This window comes from Salvia miltiorrhiza, chromosome 1 (genome assembly GCF_028751815.1).
Source record: "Salvia miltiorrhiza cultivar Shanhuang (shh) chromosome 1, IMPLAD_Smil_shh, whole genome shotgun sequence".
Classification (NCBI taxonomy): Eukaryota; Viridiplantae; Streptophyta; class Magnoliopsida; order Lamiales; family Lamiaceae; genus Salvia; species Salvia miltiorrhiza.
This window is the reverse complement of record NC_080387.1, coordinates 74,972,752-74,997,555: the sequence shown is the minus strand read 5'-3', so window position 1 is coordinate 74,997,555 and position 24,804 is coordinate 74,972,752. Positions and strand designations below refer to the sequence as shown.

The 24,804-nt window shown below is 36.1% G+C and overlaps 2 protein-coding genes across 2 annotated transcripts; both read right to left on the bottom strand.

The window, feature by feature from the left end:
- Window positions 1-6,768: 6,768 nt before the first annotated feature.
- Window positions 6,769-9,708, bottom strand: LOC131006195 (receptor-like protein 7). Its single transcript, XM_057933376.1, has one exon. It carries the CDS (start codon window positions 9,695-9,697, stop codon window positions 6,917-6,919), a length of 2,781 nt encoding a protein of 926 aa, XP_057789359.1. The 5' UTR covers window positions 9,698-9,708; the 3' UTR covers window positions 6,769-6,916.
- Window positions 9,709-12,844: 3,136 nt separating this feature from the next.
- Window positions 12,845-18,331, bottom strand: LOC131013325 (receptor-like protein Cf-9). Its single transcript, XM_057941401.1, has 3 exons — window positions 18,081-18,331; window positions 17,120-17,237; window positions 12,845-15,292 (listed from the first exon to the last, which is right to left on the bottom strand). The coding sequence occupies exons 1-3, from the start codon at window positions 18,329-18,331 to the stop codon at window positions 12,845-12,847; spliced, it is 2,817 nt and encodes a 938-aa protein (XP_057797384.1).
- Window positions 18,332-24,804: the final 6,473 nt, after the last annotated feature.

The window sequence follows — 24,804 nt, the reverse complement described above, 5'->3', positions numbered from 1 at the left end:
ATTTGTGTTTTCTACAAACTTGTGCAAGTGGCTTTAAATAAGCCACTAGAAACACTATTGCACTTATAAAGTATCTATTAATTAACTTAGTGCCAGCTTTTTAGCAACTTTCATTTGTTCTAGAAGGTGGATGAGTTGATTTGTTGATTAATGCAATAAGCTTGGTATTAGAATGGACCATAGGTAGTTTTATCTCATAGCATCACTCAAAAATTGAATTTAATAATTACTAAAAATTAATTAGTTATTTGCAAGAGTTTGCTAAGTAATAAAAGTCTGATGTGTGTATTTTAGCTACCTAATTTAGTGTACGTTTTGCCGTGGTTTCATGTGATATTACATGTTTTGCTATGTTTTAGCGCAGGAATGAGAAGAATTGGAGATGGAGCTACTAATTGGAAGAAAGTGGAGAAAGACAAGCTTGCGATGAGATTCGACGTGAAGATGGAAGATTTTTAGAGATTGGGCTTGAAGATAATTATTCCAATTTTAATTAAGTCCAAAACTCATTTTTTTAATTAGTTATTCTTGGGTTTGATTCTTTTTGTTAAGGGCCGAAGCCCGTGTAGTTATGGTAGGCGGCAGCTTAAGGGAATTTTAATTCCCTACTTTTGTTTCCATAAGTGCCGCATATAGTATTTTTATGAGATTAGGACTCTTATGAGAGGAGGACTCTTATTTTATTTGCATTAGACCTAGCCGCATGTGTGGACTAAGGATTATTAGGTTTTACTTTTGATTAGTTTATACACATTCACTTTGCAGTAGCCGCAACTTTTGATTTTTTTAAGCATAGTTGACCTTTAATTTTTCATGCAATCTTTTCTTTCATGCAAATTGTGCTTTACGTGTTTTGGCAATTGATTCCAAGGTTGCTTTAGTTTTAATTCTTGTTCACTCAACTATTGATAGCGGCTGGATTGGAAACAAAGGAAGCAGCCGAGTATTGGGTTAATTCAAGTTTGATTTATTTCTTGCAAATTTATTTCTCAGCTTATTTCGATTATTTCCGTATGTTTAATTTTAATTATTTGATTGTTTTTATTTCAAGCATGAGTAGCTAAATCTTTTAATTCGGCGAGAATAATGAAACTCTAATTTAATGATCTGTGAGACCTAATTGGTTTAAAATTGATTCCTATTGATTCCGATTAATTCCTAGGTTCCAAGATAATTCTGATTTTATTTAAGCCTGATCAACTTAAGTTTAATTGAATTACAGTCAATTAGTTCCTGCCAATCCGTAATTGTTGGAATTGGACTAATTAGTGATACAACTACCGTGTTCGTAGGGGGAATTAATTGGTATATTAATTATTACTAGCGTCTCTAGGATAATTGATATAAATTGGGTTCCTTCATCTTAATGCTATTAGAATATTAAATCTAGGTCTGACGTCTCCAGCTAGGTTATATTTTAATAAGGGAAATAAGCAGGTCTGGCATCTCCCGCTGTTTATCGACACAGTAAGTAGGAATTGGGGTACGTCCGTTGCGTTTCACGGTATCCTATAACTGGTTGGTTGATAGGGATTGATTAATTATTGCGTCGAGGATCAGAGTTGAATTAGAGTGGATTTATTTGAGCCGAATTACCCTTTTTATTGATTTACTTCAAGCGTATTTTATTTGATTTAATTCTGCATTCTTAGTTTAATTAATTCCTCTTAAATTTAAGGCGTGGTGGCATCACCGTTTTTATAGATTAGGGATTTGAATGAATTTTAACTGCTCTCTGTGGGATCGACCCTGCTTACCAATATACTAATTTATTTTGGTAATTCCGCAGGAATTATTTGGTGGTTGGCGACGTCCACCAAAGTCGTTATTGCCCAAAAAAGAAACGTGTCAAGATTCGTGGGACGGCCCAAATAGGAAAACGTGTCAAGACTCGCGGGACGGAGGGAGTAATATATATCGAGAAAAAGACTGAATGGTTGACTTAAGATAGGACTTTGAACTTTGGAAGACCTCAGTCAACTTTGGTAGCCCACGTTAAAGCCACATGTCAGTTCTATCATTTTCTTCAAATTCCAAATTATGTAGGCCTATTTTTTGAATTTACAAAATATAGATATTTATTAATTTCAAAACATTTGAAAAATAATAATATTTTTATTCTCTATATTATGATTTTTCAGTGGAATATAAATCACACAAAATTAACTCAAATAACAGAAATTATCATGAGCCAGCCTTGAAATATTCGAAAGTTCCAATCCATCTAAGTAAATAAGGGAAAAGCTTAGGAATTGACGGCCATTTGGGATCGTTCCGACCAGACAGATTCAAGAATGTAAGGAATGTGAGTTGTCCGAGCTCGCTAGTTACCGCCAAAAGTGTGTTGTTTGCAAAAGTGTGTTGTGTTAATTTGATAATAAATTTGAAATGAGATTAGATGTTTAGTTGACGTGCTGCAAGGGTTGAACTTTTTCCACACTCATTGTGGAATATAAATCAAGTAGGCCAATGCGATAAAACATTTTCTTGGTACCAAACTTTGTCACTTTGGAAAAAATAAACCAAGTTTGATTGCCTTTTCATTCTTGAGATATGTGTGTCGGCAGTTGGAGCCTTTAGCCCTATTCTCACGTCTATGGGTCTCCGCCGTTGTTTATTCGGATAATATGGTATTAGAGTAGATCTAAATTCGAAGACGCCTTTTATTTGTTTATATTGTAGATGTCGATGAATCATACCGGCCTACACGTGCAGAAGCGTGTGTTAAAACTATTTTTTCTATCCCACATTGACCCGGTCTCCAAATCCAATATATAAGTATGGAATAATAAAAGGTCTTTTAAGAAGAAGATGGCTCATTAAATTTTAATATTTCTTCGACTATTTCATATAGAGAAAGACTACTTGTGGATGTGGATGTGGATGTGGTTGAGAGGAAGACTACTTTTTTTTAGAGAAGGAAAGAATAAATGGTTGACTTGGAAGATTAAAGCAATTCGTGTATAATAGTATACTAGTACACTCTCCCGTGCGATGCACGGGCTACGATTACACTAAAGCATCAATATAACTAAATTAATAGCCGTCATTTAATATAATAATTTTGGCTCGTAAAAGTCTAAATCGTATATTATTAAATTGTTATATAAATAAATAAATAATTTGTACACATAATTAAATTAATATATATTTTAAATTCTAATTTTAAGATATATTACTAATATCTTATTTACAAATTCATATTAAAATTAATACAAATTTCCTCCTCCTTAATTGCATTAAAAATTATTGTAGTTAAATAATTATATTTAAAAATCATGTAAACTTTTTTAAAAGGAAAAAAATGACATATGCTTATGTTTGTCACCAATAAATGAAAATAGAGTACGATGAGAGCGAACAAAAATTAATTTTAATATTTTAATTGATCATAACTTAATAATCTCAAATTTATTTTTTATAATTTTTATATCAAATTAAAGATCTTTTCACAATCTTTAATTTAACATCCATTTGCATTATTTTTATAATAGAAATTAATGAATTTTTAAAAAGAATTAAAAAAAAAGATATAAAATTTGGAGGAAAAGTTTATGAGAAGAGAGAAAAATTGGAGGTAAACAAACTCCTCTTTTATACTCCCTCCGTCCCAATGAAAACGGTACGTATTCCTTTTTAAGTCGTCCCAACGAAAGTGGTGCATTTTCTTTTTTGGTAATAATTTTACACTACAAACAATGTGGCCCCACACAACTTTACACATTTTTACACTACAATCTTATTCTCCTTAAATCCCGTGGCAAAAAGAAGAGCACCACTTTCGTTGGGACGGAGGGAGTATTATATATAGATAATTTCAATAATGGTGTTATTGATGAGTTGTAAGTTTATATGTGCCAAGTAATTTGAATAAATATGACAATATTTATCTTTATATGCATTTAAATTTTAATTTGTGTTGCTTTACAGACAAATATATATTTTTTTATCAATCGATTAGTGGAAAAACATGGGTGGGTTGAACATGATATAATTGTCATTCATTTTTAAATAATATACATGATCTTTTTAAATTTAAATTGACGTGATACTATAAAATTAAGTAGTTCAATTTATTTTTTTATTTTTAAATAGTATTTACTGATTCTCCAAAAAAAGAAAACAAATATTCCACTTATATGTCAATCAATCATGTTTTCATGATAGTTATGGTGATTAGCATGTATAGAAAAGAAAAAGAAAGTGTGAAAACAAAGAAATTGCAAAGTGGGCCGTGCTAGTTGACTTGAATAATTGACTTGAAAGACTAATTCAACGGTATTCATTTAGCTAATAAGATCCCAGTTGTGACCTGATAAGCTCACTCAATAACTAATCTAGCATACTCAATTTATTTTCACACTTTACACAAACAATTTAAATTATTAAAGTGTTTTCCTTTGAATTTTTAAATTTAAATTTGAATAATATTTATACTAATATAAAAAGTGACTTGGGAACAATATGTGAATTGCCTATTTCACCCTTATTACATATTTTATTTTAAAATTAAGTTCATAAATTACATATTATATATTACTATAAATATATATTAATTCATTAGATATTAAACTAAATCTATTTGATAAACATCAGAAAACGTAGAATCTTATAGAAAAAACTATACAAAACCAACTTGAAGCCCACCAAACTCAACCAAGTTGAACCCACGGACGAACATGCCCATTTCAATCCACAAGCATGGGCCCAGCCCAGGCCCGCTATAAAGTTTATCCGTGAATAGTGAAAGGCGGTTTTGTCTCATTAGCAACTAAACCCAATAACACGCTTAACGTGGAGACCAATTCAAAATTCTAATTGTAGAATTTAGCCTGCGGATTGATTGGTGGAGCTTATAAGATTTTTATAATATAAAAGATATAATACATTAAATTACACTAAATTAAGTATATATATGAGGGATATAATAGATCAATCAAATTTTATAAAATAAGACTTTTTTATAATAGGTATGGATTTAAAAATAATTATATATAATTGCAATTGCATTGGATTTTGGCAAATTGCAATTTAGATCCCCTAGTCATTTTGAGTAACTCCCTAAAAATAACTCATTTTGAGTAACAAGTTTTACCGAAATATTGTAGAGGCGTTTATCAATAAGCATTTATTTTCCATAAATTAACCTCGTTTTCCCTGTTCTACATTATTTGGGTAGAGAGAAGACTTAGTCATACTGCATCTATTAATGGCAGTCTTATTCCAAGGAAAAAAAAAAGTGGAAAAAATCTAAAATGTAGGACCACGTCGTGGAATTTGCTACTGAAATGAGTTCAACAAATAGAGTTAATTAGTGATCTAATACAATTATTATCAATTTTACTAGATAACGTTGTGCCTACTAATTATTTATATTTTTCAATCTGAATCACTTAAAATTAAAAAATATGTTCACGGATACTATCAAACTCAAGTTTGATTTATTTATTTTTCAAACTTCACTAAACGAACTTGGACGAGCTTTTTTCGAACCAAATTTCGAATAATTAGCAAGCGGCTTAGTCCTATGTTTAATGATGATTTTTTTAATGAAATTAAAATCTATAATGCCGCTCAATAGAACCCATATTGTGAAAGGGGGGCTCTAAGAATTAGAGGCCCACCCCATTCAAGGAGACCAACCCGCGTAACGCTTTTTCATGCTTGTAATAATAAATATAGAGAAAGACAAAAAAAAAAAGTGGGGAATTGAAGAAATTGCCATTGATTTGCTAGATATACTTGTGAATGTGGTGAGAAGAAGACATTGGATTCCAAGAGGCCATGAATTTCGTTTTCAAATTGTTAGAAAATCTATGTACTGCGTGTTGATTTTTGGGCAGACAACCAAAGCATGTTATCATTTTTCTAGGGATAATACATCCATTTGCTACAACTCATCCTTTTATTCAAAAAAAGTAACTTAGCCTGCTAATTACATCAAATAACATAATAAAATGGCACAAGAAATCACAAAGTTTTTGGTGACATAATCAACCTAACCCTTCTGAACTTTCTTCACAAAGCTTACTCCAGTAAACATTCCAATCTGCTGCACTTTGAAAACGACTGCATTAACAAATTTAAAACTTGGTCATTATACAATGTTGATAATATAAGCAAAAGACTAGAGGATTAATTCATACATACTTAATCGGCATCGGTTTCAGCAAGTTGGGAGTTGGGAATGAAGTAGTAATAGTAGAAATCCCCAACACATCTTCAAAATCATAAATATCTAGTTCTTTCAATGTTCGCCCAACCCAGTCATAGACTAGTAGTTGACGGCAGCCCGGAGAAGTTTCTCGTGAAACATACATCAATGAACCATTCAAGTTCAATGGTTTTTCAACATTATCAATTTAGACCATTCTCCATCTATTCCATATTCCCAAACCTCAAAAGACTTGACCTCTCCAAATCTGCTACGAATTTATATTTTTATTGCAATTTTCACCTGAGTTTGATTTTCAAAAAAATTAAAGCATAATTGACAGTCGAAAGTTCACTTGATGTTGGTCTAATAACTTCTGATGATGATGAGTATTTAGAAGCTCGAATGGTTTAAGAAGGCAAAAATTAATATATGTGACTTAATTTCGACTGTCAATTTATTGCGTGAGAAATCAACTGATGTAAACTTTGTCCAACTAAAAGAGTGATAGAAATCAAGTTGGATTTGTTTTAAAAAATCAGGAAATCTTTTTAGGTTGCAGGAAGATAGGCTTAACTTCTTTAGTTGGGAAAATGTAATCACTATCAACTATGTTGGGATAGAAACTATAGATCACTATCAACTTTATAATTCTAGTCATTTTGAAAATTACACGTCAAAAAAAAAAAAAGCAAAACAAAAACCTTGACACTCACATTAAACTCTAAACAGCCTTGTTTATTTAAGTATCTAAATTGTATATCATCTTCTCTGCTGTCTCCTAACCTCATTCCTCATCTCTACTATTCTTCTTCTTCTTTCATGTCTTCTTCTCCTGGCTCTCTCGTAGAAAATCTTGTCAACAATCTCTTCTATTTTCTCGAAATATCTTTCTCTGAAGCTTCTGCGGCATAAAAGCGTCCATGCAATGCTTCCTAATCCCACAACATAACCAAGCGCAGAAGATACATACTCCCACTCGATCTCGCTCTTCTCTTCCTCATTTTCATCTTCTTGTGGCCACAAATGATCACTGCCATCACTATCACTGCAGCTTATGTTGAGATTGAAACCACACAACCCCGCATTCCCTTTGAAGGAATCAGCTGAAAATGTTTGAAACTGACGGCTGTTTGGGATCATCCCGACCAGCTTATTGTAGGAGAGATTCAAGACTGAAAGGAATGAGAGCCCTGCAAGCTCCACCGGTATTGGCCCGGTGAGTCGGTTTCCTGAGAGGTCGAGTGATTCGAGATTCCTCAACTTACCAAATGTGTTTGGGATGCTTCCATTGAGGGCATTGTGGGAGAGGTTGAGAAGATGAAGTGAGCCAAAATCACCAATTGCAGTTGGTATCTCTCCTCCGAAATTATTGCAAGAGAAATCAATGGTGACAGAGTCTGCCCAAATCATATCAAGCTGACGGATTACCCCTTTAATGGTTAATGTTATGACAGAGCGCAACAATTCGCTGTGACCTGACACCATTGAACTCCAACTAGAAAAGTTTATTGATTCCAGATTTCCACTGAACTGATTGGAAGATATATCTAGAATTTGGAGATCTTCCCAGCTCATGTTGTGACATCTTACTTCTCCATAGAATCTGTTAGAGTGCAAAATAAGAACTCGCAACATCGATGATAGCATGCATGGGAAACTGTCATTGATGTTGTTGTTCCCAACATTCATGAACCGCAACCACTCGCATCTTTCAAGGGACTTTGGGATTTTCCCTTCTAAAGTATTATTGTTAAGATCCAAATATTGTAGCCAACAACGATCCATTGGAAAATTTTCTGGAATGCTACCGCTGATGTTGTTTTGGCTTAGATCTAAGTCTGAAATGTTTTCAAGTAAGCAAGGGGGTATGCTGCCACTTAATCTATTGCCAGACAAATCAAGAACATGGAGGCTCATGGCACTGCAAAGGGAGGTTGGAATGGATCCACTTAAACTGTTATTAGCAAGAGACAAGTACCAGAGTTGAGACGCAGGTGGAATGGTCAGATGCAACTCACCCTTGAGCTGGTTAGACTGCAATAATAGGACTTCAAGAGAAGCAGGGATATGGTAAGGCTTTTGCAGATCTGTTAGAAGATTATAAGAGAGGTCCAAATACCAAAGTTGTGTTCCCCAAATCCAACTAGGTATCTCCCCACCAATCCGATTGTATGAGAGGTCCACTACTTCCATATCCAAATGTTTGATGAAATTAGGAAAATGGGACAAGTTACATGAAGCTAGTCTTAACACTTTTAGTTGGAGACTTCCATATGAAGTTGAATTGCGGTTGCCAACATCTACTGACAATCTATTGTGAGATAGATCAAGTAGGGTTAGATTGGCAAGACTTTGAAACTTGTCCAGTTGAAAAGTGCCATTCAACTGATTGCTGCTAAGATGAAGTTCCAACAATGAAGGGAGAGCAAAGAGAGAGTGGGGAATGTTGCCAGAGAATGAATTACCTGACAAATAGACACCTATCAGCTTGGTTAGGTTAGCAAAGAGAGAGTGGGGAATATTACCAGAGAATGAATTGCCTGACAAATCGAGATGAATCAGGTTGGTTAGGTTAGCAAAGAGAGAGTGGGGAATATTACCAGAGAATGAATTACTATTCAAATCTAAATAAACAAGATTGGAAAGACCTTCAAACAGCGTAGAAGAAAGTGAGCCTGTGAAGAAGTTATATGCCAGATTGACACGAATCAGGTTGGTTAGGTTAGCAAAGGTGGGTGGAATCGAACCCTTCAAACTGCAATCAAAAAGAGACAAAGTGGTCAAACTTGGAAAATTGGTGAACAAGTCTGGAAGTTCTGGTCCAAGATTGTTCCAATCTAGTCGAAGGATGGAAAGGGAATGGAGTTGCCAAAAGGACTTAGCTAAAGGGCCAGATAAACCACATTCAACCAAGCTCAAGGCGGTGAGGTTGGGTAAATATGATGATATAATGTGGCTCCATTTTCTCCTCTCATGAGAGGAAGTAACATTAACACGATCAAGATAGAGCTCTCGAAGCCCTGTTAGATTTTGGACAAGCATCTCCAGTTTCACAGATATTGTAAAATCATAGGAGATGTCGAGACTAACCAACCTCCTCAAGGAAGAAATTTCAGCGGGAACCTGCCCACCGAAATAAGCATGGGATAAATTCAAGTGTGTCAAATAGGTGAGATTGTGAATACCTTTCGGGATGGGAGTGTTGTTGAAATCATTGTAGGCTAGATTTAGCTTCTGTAGATGCACAAGTCTGAAGAGACTCGATGAATCCGCGATTCCACCAGAAATGGACTCATTATCGAGCTGCAAACTGACGACGTAGCCAGCAACATCACATTCCACACCGTGCCACTTGCAGCACTCATCCCTTTCATTCCATCGCACCAATTTTGTTGAAAGAGAAGAATTGAAACTCAACTCATCCTTGAGTTGAAGCAACAAGATTTTCTGATGGTGAAGACATTGGGTATTGTAAGAATGAGTAGTGAAAATGAAGGAGGAAATTAGTGTAGAAATGACGAAGAACAACTTTGGAAGCATTGTGATGAAGAGGCTATTAATTGATAGTATTGTGATTTGTGTTTTCTACAAACTTGTGCAAGTGGCTTTAAATAAGCCACTAGAAACACTATTGCACTTATAAAGTATCTATTAATTAATTTAGTGCGAGCTTTTTAGCAACTTTCATTTGTTCTAGAAGGTGGATGAGTTGATTTGTTAATTAATGCAATAAGCTTGGTATTAGAATGGACCATGGGTAGTTTTATCGAATAGCATCACTCAAAAATTGAATTTAATAATTACTAAAAATTAATTAGTTATTTGCAAGAGTTTGCTAAGTAATAAAAGTCGTTATTGCATTAGGATTACAGAGTCTAGCTGATAGTTAGTCAAATATCAATCCATATTATAAAAGTGCCTTATTTTATAAAATTTTATTTGCCTATTATATCCCTCATATATACTTAATTTAAGGATAATTGTGTAATTTAATATATTATACATATAATGTATCTATAAATATATTATGGTTTATCTTTTATATTTTAATAGTTATTTAAGTAGTAGTATCCATTAGGACTCTTCATCATATGTTATTATTATTTTTATTATATAATTTTAATAATTTAGAATTAAAATACAAAGGATTACTTAATATGTAGTTGTTTTAGAAGTTTAATTTTGCTTGAATCTTGGAATTAAAATTAATTATGTAAAGATGAAACTTATAAAATAAATATCACGACAAAATTAGGTGATGTTTAATTAATTAAAACTATTATTTTTATACTAAATTTAATTTTTTGTTTTAATTTTATGAGTTCTATATAAGATTATACTTTTAAAAAATTAAGCAATAATTGGTTCAAAAAATACATTAAAATGATAAATATTGCTATAAAACAAAATAAAATATAAATGTACACTCATAAAAAATTATTCATTAAAATAATTTCTTTTTACGTGCGAACGGACATTATCTCTGCTAGTATTCAAAAAGTAGGCCAATATGCGTAACGAATTTTTGTAGCTAGTAATCATAAATATAAAGAAAGACACAAAAAAGTGGGAATAGAAGAAATTGCCATTGATATGCTTGTGGATGTGGTGAGAGGAAGACTATTTTTTTTAGAGAAGGAAAGACTAAATGGTTGACATGGAAGACTAAATCAATTAATTCGTGTACAATATTAATATATGTATCATAATTTAGTTCATAATTGGTGTCTCATTTTGTACTTAAAACTAAATGGTTGCAAATTAAACAAAACTATCCATTTTTTCTTAAAACTCATATCATCTCTTTTGGTCCATATAATTTTTAGGGACATAGTGAGTAATAATTTAGTTCATAATTGGTGTCTCATTTTGTACTTAAGAACTAATCGTGGACTAAAAAGTTCCATCTCTAATAATTTAACCATGTAGACTTGTAGGCAATTTGTTGATCTTTGATGAGAAAGAAATTAATGCAACGAAATTTTTGCAAAATATATACTCTTTTTTATTAATTTAATCGTTATTGTACATTGATTTTTAGTCTCCTACGCTATTTAATGTAGTGTTGTTGAATTAATAGTTGATGAAAGTCTAGGTCCACAGGTAGGCCAATCCGAGCAATCGTAAATATAGAGAAAGACAAAAAAAATTAAGTGGGAAATTGAAGATATTGCCATTGATATGTGGATGAGGAGAGAGGAAGTCTTTTTTTTTTAGCGCTCGTTTGGTTCAAATAGAGGATTGAAAAGTGAATAGAATCAAATAAAGGAGTGGAATGAGAATAATAACTATTACTTTTATTGAGTGTTTGGTTTAACAAATGAAATGAATCATTAGTAAGGAATTCAATTTCTTTTGTTTTTCCCCTATTTTGAGGGGCAACAAATTGGGTGATTGAGTTACCTTTAATTAAGGGTGATAGTTAACTCATTACTCAAACCAAACAACAAATAATGGATTCAATTGAATCCCATTCCAGATTCTAAAAACACCCAACCAAACATGGGCTAAATGGTTGACTTGGATGACTAAAGCAATTCGTGTATAATATTAATATATGTATCCAGTTATTTTAATAATTTTGATCCTTTGATGAGAAAGAAATTAGTGCAAAGATTTTTTGCAAAACATATAGTCTTTTTGCATTGAGTGGCTGGCATTAAAAAGCCAAAGATAAATTTAGGATTGAGTATAAAATGGTTTCGGAAAATTCTTATCAACCAGAAAATTTCACTAATCAATATCTGAATAGCAAAATAAAAGAAAAAGAAAAGGAAAAATCGCTATTGTGTATCTGTGTATGTGGAAATTACTAATAGTGAAAGATGGTTTTGTCTCATTAGCAACTACCCCATAAATTCGCTTAATGTGGAGACCAATTCAAAATTGTAATGCTTGAATTTAAGCTACGGATTGATTGGCTGAGCTTATCCAAATCAGTTCTATCATTTTCTTCCAATCCCAATCATGTAGGCCTACTTGTGGAATTTACAAAATATAGATTTTTCGTAATTTCAAAACATTAGGAAAATAATACACTTAGCATGTGATGAATTCATCTAGTATTGGTTCAGACAATTGATCGAACACCTTCAGTTCACCTTCTCCATTGGCAGTTGAATCAGTCATTTTGTCGAACATCTATTCACTACAAAAAAAGTTTCTACTAGTGACATGAGATTTGGTAGCTATTATGCATGTCACAAAAATTATTGGGCTTCCTACTTTTACACCACTCTTGGCCCATTTAAACAATTATTGGGTTGTTTTCTAGTTGAATAGAAAAAGTATTTGGGCTCGTAATATAAATTAAAACTTTTAGCTCATCTCTATAATGTGTAATCTAATTTATTAAGGTTTAATATCTACTTAATCAATTAATCCTGTATGAAACAGATTTGCTGAGATTCTCAACTCAATTAGCATATTAAAATCTAATGTCTCAACTAATTAGCCATATACTAACAGATAATGACATGATTAGGGTGGGGCTATTACAAGTGGATGTTGGATAAATGCTAAAATAAAATGCCAAAGTTGTTTGCCTAAAAAAAAAAAAATGCCAAAGTTGTAATAGTATTATACCACCGATATCTTGTGCATAAACCAAAATACTTAAATAATATCAAACCACACATAAGCATAAAGAAACCAAATACAAATAGCAATGCCAACACTATTGTCTTCTCAGTCTCTTCTTGCATGTCTTCTTCTTCCCTTTCTTCTGATTCTGGCATCGCATATATCTTCAAATACCTCTTCCACTTTTCCAAAGTATTTCTCTCTGAAGCTTGGGCTGAATAAAAGTAGCCACACAATGATTCCTAAGCCCACAACATACCCAAGTGCAGCAGATACGTATTCCCACTCGATCTCTCTCTTTTCTTCCCCATTGTCATCTTCTTCTGGCGACAAATGATCACGGCCATCAATACGACTGCAGCTTATGTTGAGATTGAAACCACACAACCCCGCATTCCCTTTGAAGGAATCAGCTGAAAATGTTTGAAACTGACGCCCATTTGGGATCTCTCCAACCAGCTTATTGTAGGACAGATTCAGGACTTGAAGAAATGTGAGCCCTGCAAGCTCCATTGGTATTGGCCCGATGAGTCGATTTACAGAGAGGTCGAGTGATTCGAGATTCCTCAACTGACCAAATGAATTTGGGATGCTTCCATTGAGGGCATTGTGGGAGAGGTTGAGCTGATGAAGTGAGGTAAGATCACCAATTGCATTTGGTATCTCTCCTCCGAAATTATTGCAAGAGAAATCAATGATACCAAACTCTGACCAAATCGTGTGATACTCTGAATTTGTCCCTTTCATGATTAATGTTAATGAACTCCACAATTGTGAGTAAAATTGAGGTGAATTGCCGTACCTCAATTGTTCATAACTCTGTAGCATCATTGTCTTCCAACTAGAAAAGTTTATCGCTTCCAGATTTCCACTGAAATTATTGGAAGATATATCTAGAATTTGGAGATCTTCCCAGCTGTTGTCACATCTTACTTCCCCATAGAATCTGTTAGAGTGCAAAACAAGAATGTGCAACCACGTGGATGATAGCATGCACGGGAAACTGTCAGTGATGTTGTTGTTCCCAACATTCATGAACCGCAACCACTCGCATCTTTCAAGGGACTTTGGGATTTTCCCTTCTAAAGTATTATTGTTAAGATCCAAATATTGTAGGCTACAATCCATAGGAAAATCTTCTGGAATGCTACCGCTGATGTTGTTTTGGCTTAGATCTAACTCTGAAATGTTTTCAAGTAAGCAAGGGGGTATGCTGCCACTTAATCTATTGCCAGACAAATCAAGAACATGGAGGCTCGTGGCACTGCAAAGGGAGGTTGAAATCGATCCACTTAAACTGTTATTAGCAAGAGACAAGTACGAGAGTTGAGACGCAGATGGAATGGGCAGGTGCAACTCACCCTTGAGCTGGTTAGACTGCAAGAGTAGCCTTTCAAGAGAAGCAGGGATATGGTAAGGCTTTTGCAGATCTGTTAGAAGATTAAAACAGAGGTTCAAAGACTGAAGCTGTGTTCCCCAAATCCAACTAGGTATCTCCCCACCAATCCGATTGTATGAGAGGTCCACTAGTTCCATATCCAAATGTTTGATGAAATTAGGAAAACGGGACAAGTTGCAGGAGCTTAGTCTCAACTCTTTTAGTTGGAGATTTCCATATGAAGTTGAATTGAGGTTGCCAACATCTACTGACAATCTATTGCGGGATAGATCAAGTCGGGTTAGATTGGCAAGACTTGGAAATTTGTCCAGTTGCAAAGTGCCATTAAACTGATTGTAGCTGAGATGAAGTTCCAACAATGAAGGGAGAGCAAAGAGAGAGTGGGGAATATTACCAGAGAATGAATTATATGACAAATCTAAATAAACAAGATTGGAAAGACCTTCAAACAGCGTAGAAGAAAGTGAGCCTGTGAAGAAGTTATTTGACAAATCAAGACGAATCAACTTGGTTAGGTTAGCAAAGGTGGATGGAATCGAACCCTTCAAACCGCAGAAACCAAGACTCAAAGTGGTCAAACTTGGAAAATTGGCGAACAAGTCTGGAAGTTCTGTCTCAAGATGGTTAAAATCTAGTCGAAGGATGGAAAGGGAATGGAGTTGCCCAAAGGACTTAGCTAAAGGCCCAGATAAACCACAACCACGCAAGCTCAAGGTGGTGAGGTTGGGTAAATATGATGATATAATGTGGCTCCATTTTCTCCTCTCATGATCAGAGGAAGTAACATTCACACCATCAAGATAGAGCTCTCGAAGCCCTGTTAGATTTTGGACAAACAACTCCAAATTTGGGAATGTAATAGTTAATGAATTGTAGTTGGAGATATCGAGACAAACCAATCTCCCCAAGAAGGAAAGTTGGAGTGGAACCTGCCCACCAAATTCAGCATGGGATAAATTCAAGTGCGTCAAATAGGTGAGATTGTGAATACCTTTCGGAATGGGAGTGTTGATGAAATCATTGTAGGCTAGATTTAGCTTCTGCAGATGCATAAGTTTGAAGAGACTCGATGAATCCGCGATTCCACCAGAAATGGACTCATTATCGAGCTGCAAACTGACGACGTAGCCAGCAACATCACATTCCACACCGTGCTACTTGCAGCACTCATCCGTTTCATTCCATCGCACCAATTTTGTTGAAAAGAAAGAATCGAATGTCAACTCGTTCTTGAACTGAAGCAACAAGGTTTTTTGATCGTGAAGGCATTGGGTATTATAAGAATGAGTAGTGAAAATGAAGGAGGAAATTAGTGTAGAAATGACGAAGAACAACTTTGGAAGCATTGTGATGAAGAGGCTATTAATTGATAGTATTGTGATTTGTGTTTTCTACAAACTTGTGCAAGTGGCTTTAAATAAGCCACTAGAAACACTATTGCACTTATAAAGTATCTATTAATTAATTTAGCAACTTTCATTTGTTCTAGGAGGCGGATGAGTTGATTTGTTAATTAATGCAATAAGCTTGGTATTAGAATGGACCATAGGTAGTTTTATCGAATAGCATCACTCAAAAATTGAATTTAATAATTACTAAAAATTAATTAGTTATTTGCAAGAGTTTGCTAAGTAATAAAAGTCGTTATTGCATTAGGATTACAAAGTCTAGCTGATAGTTAGTCCATATATTCCACAAGTAGGCCAATCCGCGTAACGATTTTTTTGTAGTTAGTAATCATAAATATAAAGAAAGACACAAAAAAGTTGGAATAGAAGAAATTGCCATTGATATGCTTGTGGATGTGGTGAGAGGAAGACTATTTTTTTTAGAGAAGGAAAGACTAAATGGTTGACATGGAAGACTAAATCAATTAATTCGTGTACAATATTAATATATGTATCATAATTTAGTTCATAATTGGTGTCTCATTTTGTACTTAACCATGTAGACTTGTAGGCAATTTGTTGATCTTTGATGAGAAAGAAATTAATGCAACGAAATTTTTGCAAAATATATACTCTTTTTTATTAATTTAATCGTTATTGTACATTGATTTTTAGTCTCCTACGTTATTTAATGTAGTGTTGTTGAATTAATAGTTGATAAAAGTCTAGGTCCACAGGTAGGCCATCTCTAATAAATTAACCATGTAGACTTGTAGGCAATTTGTTGATCTTTGATGAGAAAGAAATTAATGCAAAGATTTTTTGCAAAACATATAGTCTTTTTGCATTGAGTGGCTGGCATTAAAAAGCCAAAGATAATAAATTTAGGATTGAGTATAAAATGGTTTCGGAAAATTCTTATCAACGAGAAAATTTCACTAATCAATATCTGAATAGCAAAATAGAAGAAAAAGAAAAGGAAAAATCGCCATCGTGTATATGTGTATGTGGAAATTACAAATCGTGAAAGATGGTTTTGTCTGATTAGCAACTAACCCCATTAACACTCTTAATTAAGGTGGAGACCAATTCAAAATTCTAATGCTAGAATTTAGCCCAAGGATTGATTGGTCGAGCCGTCAAGCTTATATGCTTTTTGTGGGTGTTGGCCCATTTCTCATTTGCATCTCAGGCCCAGCCCAAGCCCACTACAAACCCTAGCCCACTACCCGCTCCTGATATACCCCACCCCAGGTTCTCACTCTCTCTTACTTTCACTCTGCGCCGCTCTCTCTCTCAAACCCTAATCCCTCTCTCTCCCTGACTCTCCATCTCCTCCGCCGCTCCACCGCCCATCCCCTCGGTTTCTCCATCACCATTACTGCTCCCCACTCTTTACTGCGGTCCTGCTCCTCCCTCTCCTCCTTTTTTTAACCCTTGATGCTCATTCAAACTGGGGATACGAATTATCAAGAGCAAGAAGGGCTCTGCTATTCCTTTCTGTGTGTTGTTCTCTTGGTAGTTTGGGATTCCCTGTGTGAGTGGTGGTATCACCGGGCTTTCCTGACCATCGGAGCCCTGTTAGGTGGTTACCTGAGTTGCTCGTGAGTCATCGGAGGCCTGAACTTTGGCTCCTGCTGTTGGTGACTGGTCTGCTCTGAGTTCTGCGAAGCCACTCCATTTTCTGTACCTGTTGGCCGTGATTGTGCAGCTGCCGGAAGGGCTAGCCGAGTACAAGGGAAAATCTGAGCCCCACCGTGTCCCGAGGACACCTTTTCCCTTCTCTCTTAACTCTAACTTTCTTCTTTGCATTCTTTCCTTTCTGTTATCTCTGTTACTTGCCGCTTTCTCTCTTTCTTTGTGCAGATCTGAAGTACAGATAATCGGAGGAAGAATTGGAGCTGAAGATAGAAGATCTGGAAAGGAAGAGTGAAGTCCTAAAGAAGATTCGAGTGAATTTGGTGCTTGAGCACGAAGTGAGACGGACCGGAGGTTCGGGAACCAAGAGGAGTAATCCCGACAAGGCGAAGATACCCAACAGTGGTATCAGAGCCACGGGGACCTTGCCGGGGCTCCCCCCGAACACATCCCTCTCACCCCGCCGCCTTTTGGCTGCGCCGACTCGCTCCCGACGAGCAAGGTGTTGGTAAGACCGACTCTTCCCCTACCTGGGAAGTCGGCTCTGGTAAATTGGCTTAAGACCCTAAAACTCCTAGTCATTAGGATTGGTGTTGCCTGCTGTTTTTTCTTTGATTCTGTTTGGTCTTGGTATCTTGCGATCCTGATCTTTTGTGTGCTTCCGCTTGTTGCCATATATCTCGATAAACCCCTGGCATTCTAAGCCAAGTGAGGTCCTCCCTTGCATTTGGTCCAGTTCGTCTGGATTCTCCTTTAAAGGAGTCTCCTCGTGCGAGTACCCTGGAAATCAAGGGAGAAAGGGGGCTATCTAGATAGGCTGTATGTGCTTTGGTTCCTTACTGTTTCCGCTGTTGTTTTGCTCTCTCTGGTGTTTCTACCTTGTTCTGTAAAAACTCTCTTGGATTGAGAGTTTTACCCTTCTCTGGACTCAGATAGTCCTCCTGGAACTTCTTGGAGGGACCAGTGTGAAACCTTGCTCCACAGATCAATCTGTGCTGAGATCTGGGCTCTTCCCTGCTCCTGAACTCCAGAGGTTTCATTCCTGAGGTTTCTGTGACCTCTGTTGTGGTGTTTTCTGCTCTGTGGTCTGACGTTACTCTGCTCAGGTGTGGTTGTTGTGGTTTTCTGTGAAAAGTGTGTTTGCTTAAGTGCTGCATCTGCATTCATCATGAACAACATGCATTTGGTGCCATTCAATGGCCGGGATGATTTTCAGGACTGGAAAACCAAAATAGAATGCATTCTTGTTAAGGAGAAGGTTAATAAGGCTTTATTAACTAAAATTGATAAGACTGTCACTGATGAAAAATTGCATGACATGAATGATAATGCTAGGGCAACAATTCTGTTGAATTTAAGCAGTTCTGTTGTAAGGAAAGTGTCACACCATGCATGTGCTAAAGAACTATGGGATGAACTAAACTCCATTTATGCTGCACCATCTGAAGTATCCACTTGGTCTTTGCAAAATCAGTTTATGTCTTTCCAAATGGATTCTTCTAAAGATGTTGACACTAATATGGAAATTTTCAATAAACTGCTTCATGACTTAAAGCTTGCTGGAGATGACTCAATTGAAAAATATGCACCCCAGATTTTGTTAAACTCCATACCTGAATCATTTGTTGAGGTAAAATCTGCTCTAAAATATGGTGGTGCTAAAGTTACATGTGATATGATCATTAATGGGCTTAAGTCTAAGAAGAGTGAGCTTAAATTGATAAAATCAAAACCTTTGCATGGTGAGATTCTGTATGTTAATAAAAATCAACCCCAGAACTTCAATAGGGGTAAGAATTTTGAAAAATCCAAGGACATGAGACCTGATAATCAGAATGGTGAAAATAGAGGTCAGAATCAGAACTCTGATCAAAAACCTAGGAAAGTTTGCATGGAATTGTGGAAAACCTGGACATTTTATAAACAGATGCAAACTTCCTAAGAAAAAGAAGGAATATGTCCCAGAAGAATCTAATCAGAATGCTAATAATGTGTATGAAGATGATGGTGTGTACATGATGCATGATTATGATTTTCAGTTCATCAGCTACTCCAATGCTATTTCAAAAACTATGAGTTCCAGTGAATGGCTCATTGATTCTGGTTGCACTTTCCATGTTACCCCATTTGAGCATATGATTCATAATCTCCAACCTGTTAAATCTGGATATGTTGCTTTGGCTGATGGGCAGAACTGTGAAATCATGGGAAAGGGTGATGTCTGTTTAAAATTTGAAAATGGAAAGTTTCTCACTCTAACTGAAGTAAGATTTGTACCAAACTTGAAATTCAGTCTGTTGTCAGTTTCTCAAATTACTGATAGCATGATAACTGGTTCTGTTGATCACTTAAGCTTCCAGTTTAAAAAGGATTCTATGCCTTATTTTTCTGCACTAAGGAAAGGAAATTTGTATGCTGTGAGTGCTGAGTCTGTGCCTCTGCATGTTGCTAATGTGATTCATGAAGATAAATCTGCACTTTGGCATGCTAGACTAGGTCACATGAGTAATAAGGGCATGGAAATTTTGAAAAAAGCTGGGTCTTTTGGGAATGACAAAGTGTCCGGCATATCTTTCTGTGAACCCTGCATCTTTGGTAAACACCATAAATCTGCTTTTCCTGTTACTACTCCCTACCCTAGAAAACATGTCAGTTCTGAAATCCTTGAATACATTCATGCTGATGTTTGGGGCCCTGCTAAGGTGCCCACCCATGGTGGAAACATGTACTTCTTATCTGTTATTGATGATTTTTCAAGAAAAACTTGGGTATTTCTCATGAAAAACAAGTCTGATGTGTTTGAAAAACTTTCAAAATGGGCTAATGAAATTCAAAATCAAACCAAGAAAAGGATTAAGTGCATCAGAACTGACAATGGTCTTGAATTCTGCAACCATTCCATGAATACTTGGTGTTCTGATCTAGGCATCATTAGGCACAAATCTGTCCCTTACACTCCTCAGCAGAATGGAGTTGTTGAAAGGATGAATAGGACTCTCCTTGAGAGAGTTAGAAGTCTACTTGTTGCATCTGGTCTTTCAAAACATTTTTGGGGTGAAGCTCTTATGACTACTATTTATTTGATTAACAGATCCCCCTCTGTCCCCTTGCTTGGCAAACTTCCTGAGTCTGTTTTCTATGACAAGCCTGTGTGTTTAAATCACTTGAAAGTGTTTGGATGTGCTGCCTATGTTCATCAGAATGTTGGGAAACTAGAACCCAGAGCTAAGAAATGTATTTTTCTTGGATACCCTGAGGGTGTTAAGGGTTATAGATTGTGGGATAAGTCTGTCCCTGGATTTAAAACATGTATAAGTAGAGATGTGTCTTTCAATGAATTAAATTTTCCTTGTCTACTTGAATCCTCACAATCTGCAACTCCAAGTGAGGTGGAGAACTTGAATGCTCATGATCTTACTAGATATGAATTTATGTTCACACCTGTGGTTCCTTTTGAGGTGGAACCTCAGCAAAACACTGAACCCCCTCCTGTTCCTGACCCTGTTGTTCAGCCTGAACCTATTGTGCATGAACCAATTGTGAATGAGCATGCTGTGCCTGATCTTGTTGAGCCTGAACCTATTATGCATCAACCTGTCCACAATGAAGTCCTTGAGAATGATTATCAACTCACTAGGGATAGAGAAAGGAGACATGTTAGGCAGCCTGCTAGGTTTGATGACTACAGCCTGTCTTTGTATGCCTTTAATGTGTTTAACAATGTGGATCAATCTGAACCATGCTCATATGCTGAAGCTGTTAACTCTGAAAATTCTGATAAATGGTTAACTGCTATGGAGTCTGAGATGAATTCATTACATAGTAACTCTACATGGATTCTTATTCCTAAACCTGGTGATTGTTCCATAGTTGAGTGTAAATGGCTATTCAAGATTAAAAATGAGTTGGATCATGTTAGGTACAAAGCTAGACTTGTAGCTAAGGGCTTCACTCAAAAGGAGGGCATAGATTACAATGAAATTTTTGCACCTGTTGTTAAGTTCACCACTGTGCGCATTATGCTTGCTTTGTGTGCTCATTTTAACTGGGAACTAAAGCAAATGGATGTTACCACAGCTTTTCTTCATGGTGATCTTGAGAATGACATTTATATGAAACAGCCAGAGGGTTTTGTGAGCAAAGAATTTCCTGATCATGTGTGTTTGCTGAAAAAATCTCTGTATGGTCTTAAACAGTCTCCAAGACAATGGAATCTCAAATTTGATAAATGCATGCAGAACTTGAACTTTTCTAGAAGTCAATTTGATCATTGCTTGTATTACTCCAATTCTGAACCTCCTGTGTTTCTGTTATTATATGTGGATGACATGTTGCTTCTTGGTCCATGTTTGAAAACTATTGAGTATGTGCAGAAAAGATTGTGTGAAAATTTTGACATGAAAAATCTTGGTGATGCCAAGAAAATTTTGGGCATGAGCATAGAAAGAAATAGGGAGAAATCCACTTTGTTGCTGCATCAATCTGATTATGTGAAACAAGTCTTACTGAAATTCAACATGGATAATAGCAGATCTGTCAATGTGCCTCTTGGTTCCCATTTTGAATTAAGTAAAAAGCAATGCCCTAAAAATGATTCTGAACTTGAAGAAATGAGAAACATTCCTTATGCTAATGCTATAGGTTCTGTCATGTACTTGATGATTAGCACTAGGCCTGATATTGCTTATGCTGTTTCTTGTTTAAGTAGATATATGGCAAATCCTGGTGTTTCTCATTGGGAAGCTTTGAAATGGTTGCTCAGATACTTGAAGTCCACTATGCATTATGGTCTGAATTTTGCTAAGGTTCCAGATGGCATTAAGTGTGTTGGCTATGTTGATTCTAACTATGCTAATGATAGGGATAGCAGGAAGTCCTCCACATCTTATGTGTTTACTTTGTGTGATGCTTGCATTAGTTGGAAATCTCAATTGCAAAACGTTGTTGCCTTGTCTACTACTGAATCTGAGTATATTGCTGCAACTGAGGCTGTAAAAGAAGCTCTTTGGCTTGATGGTTTGCTGTCTGAAATTAGATACATTGATGATAAACCCATTGTTTTCTCTGATAGTCAATCTGCCATTCAATTATGCAAAAACCCTGTGTTTCATGATAGAACTAAGCATATTGCTGTTAAATATCACTTCATTAGGGATGTAGTTGAAAAAGGAAATGTTTTGCTTGATAAGATTCCCTCTGAATTCAATCCTGCAGATATGGGCACCAAGTGTCTTCCAGTTGCAAAGCTGGAATCTTGCATGGAAACTCTGAATATTGGTCCTGGTTAATTCCCTTTGAGTCTTGGTGTGATAAGTTCAGCCTCTGTGGCTGCTTATCTCTTCTTAGTCTTTGTTTTTTCTTCCTTTTTGCATGTTAAGTGTTGTTTTTGTGCTGCATGTTGTGTTCTGTTTGTGTGTGCCTGCCTTGTTCTGCTTTGTTTTTTTTTTTTTTTTTTTTTTTTGCCTGCTCTGTGTGTGTGTCTTGTTGTGTCTTCAATGATTACCCTTTGGGTTTGAGAAATGGTGATTTCCCCTTGGGTTGGTCTCTGTGGCTTGAGATTGAGAATGATATGCTCAATATTATCTCTCACCCTCTCTTTCCTGTCTGTGTGATAGGTTAAGGGTAAAAATAGGGGCTGTGATGACAACTCCAAAGCTCAATGGCTGGCCCTTCCCTGGTGACTAACTGATCAATGTGCCAAAGGTGGAAATGTGGGTGTTGGCCCATTTCTCATTTGCATCTCAGGCCCAGCCCAAGCCCACTACAAACCCTAGCCCACTACCCGCTCCTGATATACCCCACCCCAGGTTCTCACTCTCTCTTACTTTCACTCTGCGCCGCTCTCTCTCTCAAACCCTAATCCCTCTCTCTCCCTGACTCTCCATCTCCTCCGCCGCTCCACCGCCCATCCCCTCGGTTTCTCCATCACCATTACTGCTCCCCACTCTTTACTGCGGTCCTGCTCCTCCCTCTCCTCCTTTTTTTAACCCTTGATGCTCATTCAAACTGGGGATACGAATTATCAAGAGCAAGAAGGGCTCTGCTATTCCTTTCTGTGTGTTGTTCTCTTGGTAGTTTGGGATTCCCTGTGTGAGTGGTGGTATCACCGGGCTTTCCTGACCATCGGAGCCCTGTTAGGTGGTTACCTGAGTTGCTCGTGAGTCATCGGAGGCCTGAACTTTGGCTCCTGCTGTTGGTGACTGGTCTGCTCTGAGTTCTGCGAAGCCACTCCATTTTCTGTACCTGTTGGCCGTGATTGTGCAGCTGCCGGAAGGGCTAGCCGAGTACAAGGGAAAATCTGAGCCCCACCGTGTCCCGAGGACACCTTTTCCCTTCTCTCTTAACTCTAACTTTCTTCTTTGCATTCTTTCCTTTCTGTTATCTCTGTTACTTGCCGCTTTCTCTCTTTCTTTGTGCAGATCTGAAGTACAGATAATCGGAGGAAGAATTGGAGCTGAAGATAGAAGATCTGGAAAGGAAGAGTGAAGTCCTAAAGAAGATTCGAGTGAATTTGGTGCTTGAGCACGAAGTGAGACGGACCGGAGGTTCGGGAACCAAGAGGAGTAATCCCGACAAGGCGAAGATACCCAACACTTTTTCCAAATAATTCATAGTTAGGACTTAGAGGGTGTTTGGCTGAGGTTATAAGCTCATCAAAACAGCTTATAAGCTGTTTAGGAGCTTATAAGATCTTCCAAAGTGTTTGGCAAAATAAGCTCTCAAACAACTTATAAGCTCCAAAAATAAGCTCCAAGAGCTTATAAGCTCCCCAAAAAATAAATTCCTCTACCCCAACTTATTCTTTTATAATCTCATATGCAACGATCATTTTACAAATATTTTTCAACTATAATTTATTATTTTCATTATATATCATTCAAGTTCATTTTTCTTCGATTTTCTCTTTCTAAAAAAATATTTTCTCTCTCTAACAAAAAATTCTCTTTCTAGCTTATAAACTCAATTATCCAAACAGTTTGACAACTTATAAGCTCTTAAAAATTATATCTTATAAGCTCTTGAAACATCTTATAAGCTAAGCTTTTTAAAATAAGCTAAGCTTTTTAAAATAAGCTTAGCCAAACACCCTCTTAGAAGAGTCTCAAGTCAACGATGTGTGGCCCACGTTAAAGCCACATATCAGTTGAGTATCTCATTTTCTTCCAATCCCAATCACGTAGGCCTACTTGTGGAATTTACAAAATACAGATTTATCCTAATTTCAAAACATTAGTAAAATAATACACTTAGCCTGCGATAAATTAATCTAGTATTGGTTCAGACAATTGATCGAACACCTTCGGTTCACTTTCTCCCTTGGCAGCTGAATCAGTCATTTTGTCGAACATCTATTAATTGAACATCTATTGCTCAGTCTGGTCATGAAACTCGACCACGTTCGTATGATTCACGCACAATTTATGTTTTTCTACTTTTAGGTTTTTCTTTTCACATAAAATGAGACAAAGATTATAAATATTTTATTATCAAGTTGTATTAAAAACGTTCATAATAAAACAGAAGAAGAAATTGTTCATAGCTAAATTTATTTCATGTATACGCTCACATATTTATATTTCATATAATTAAATACTATTCTCTAATAATGTAATAAAAATTAATTAATTTATCGTGTTGAT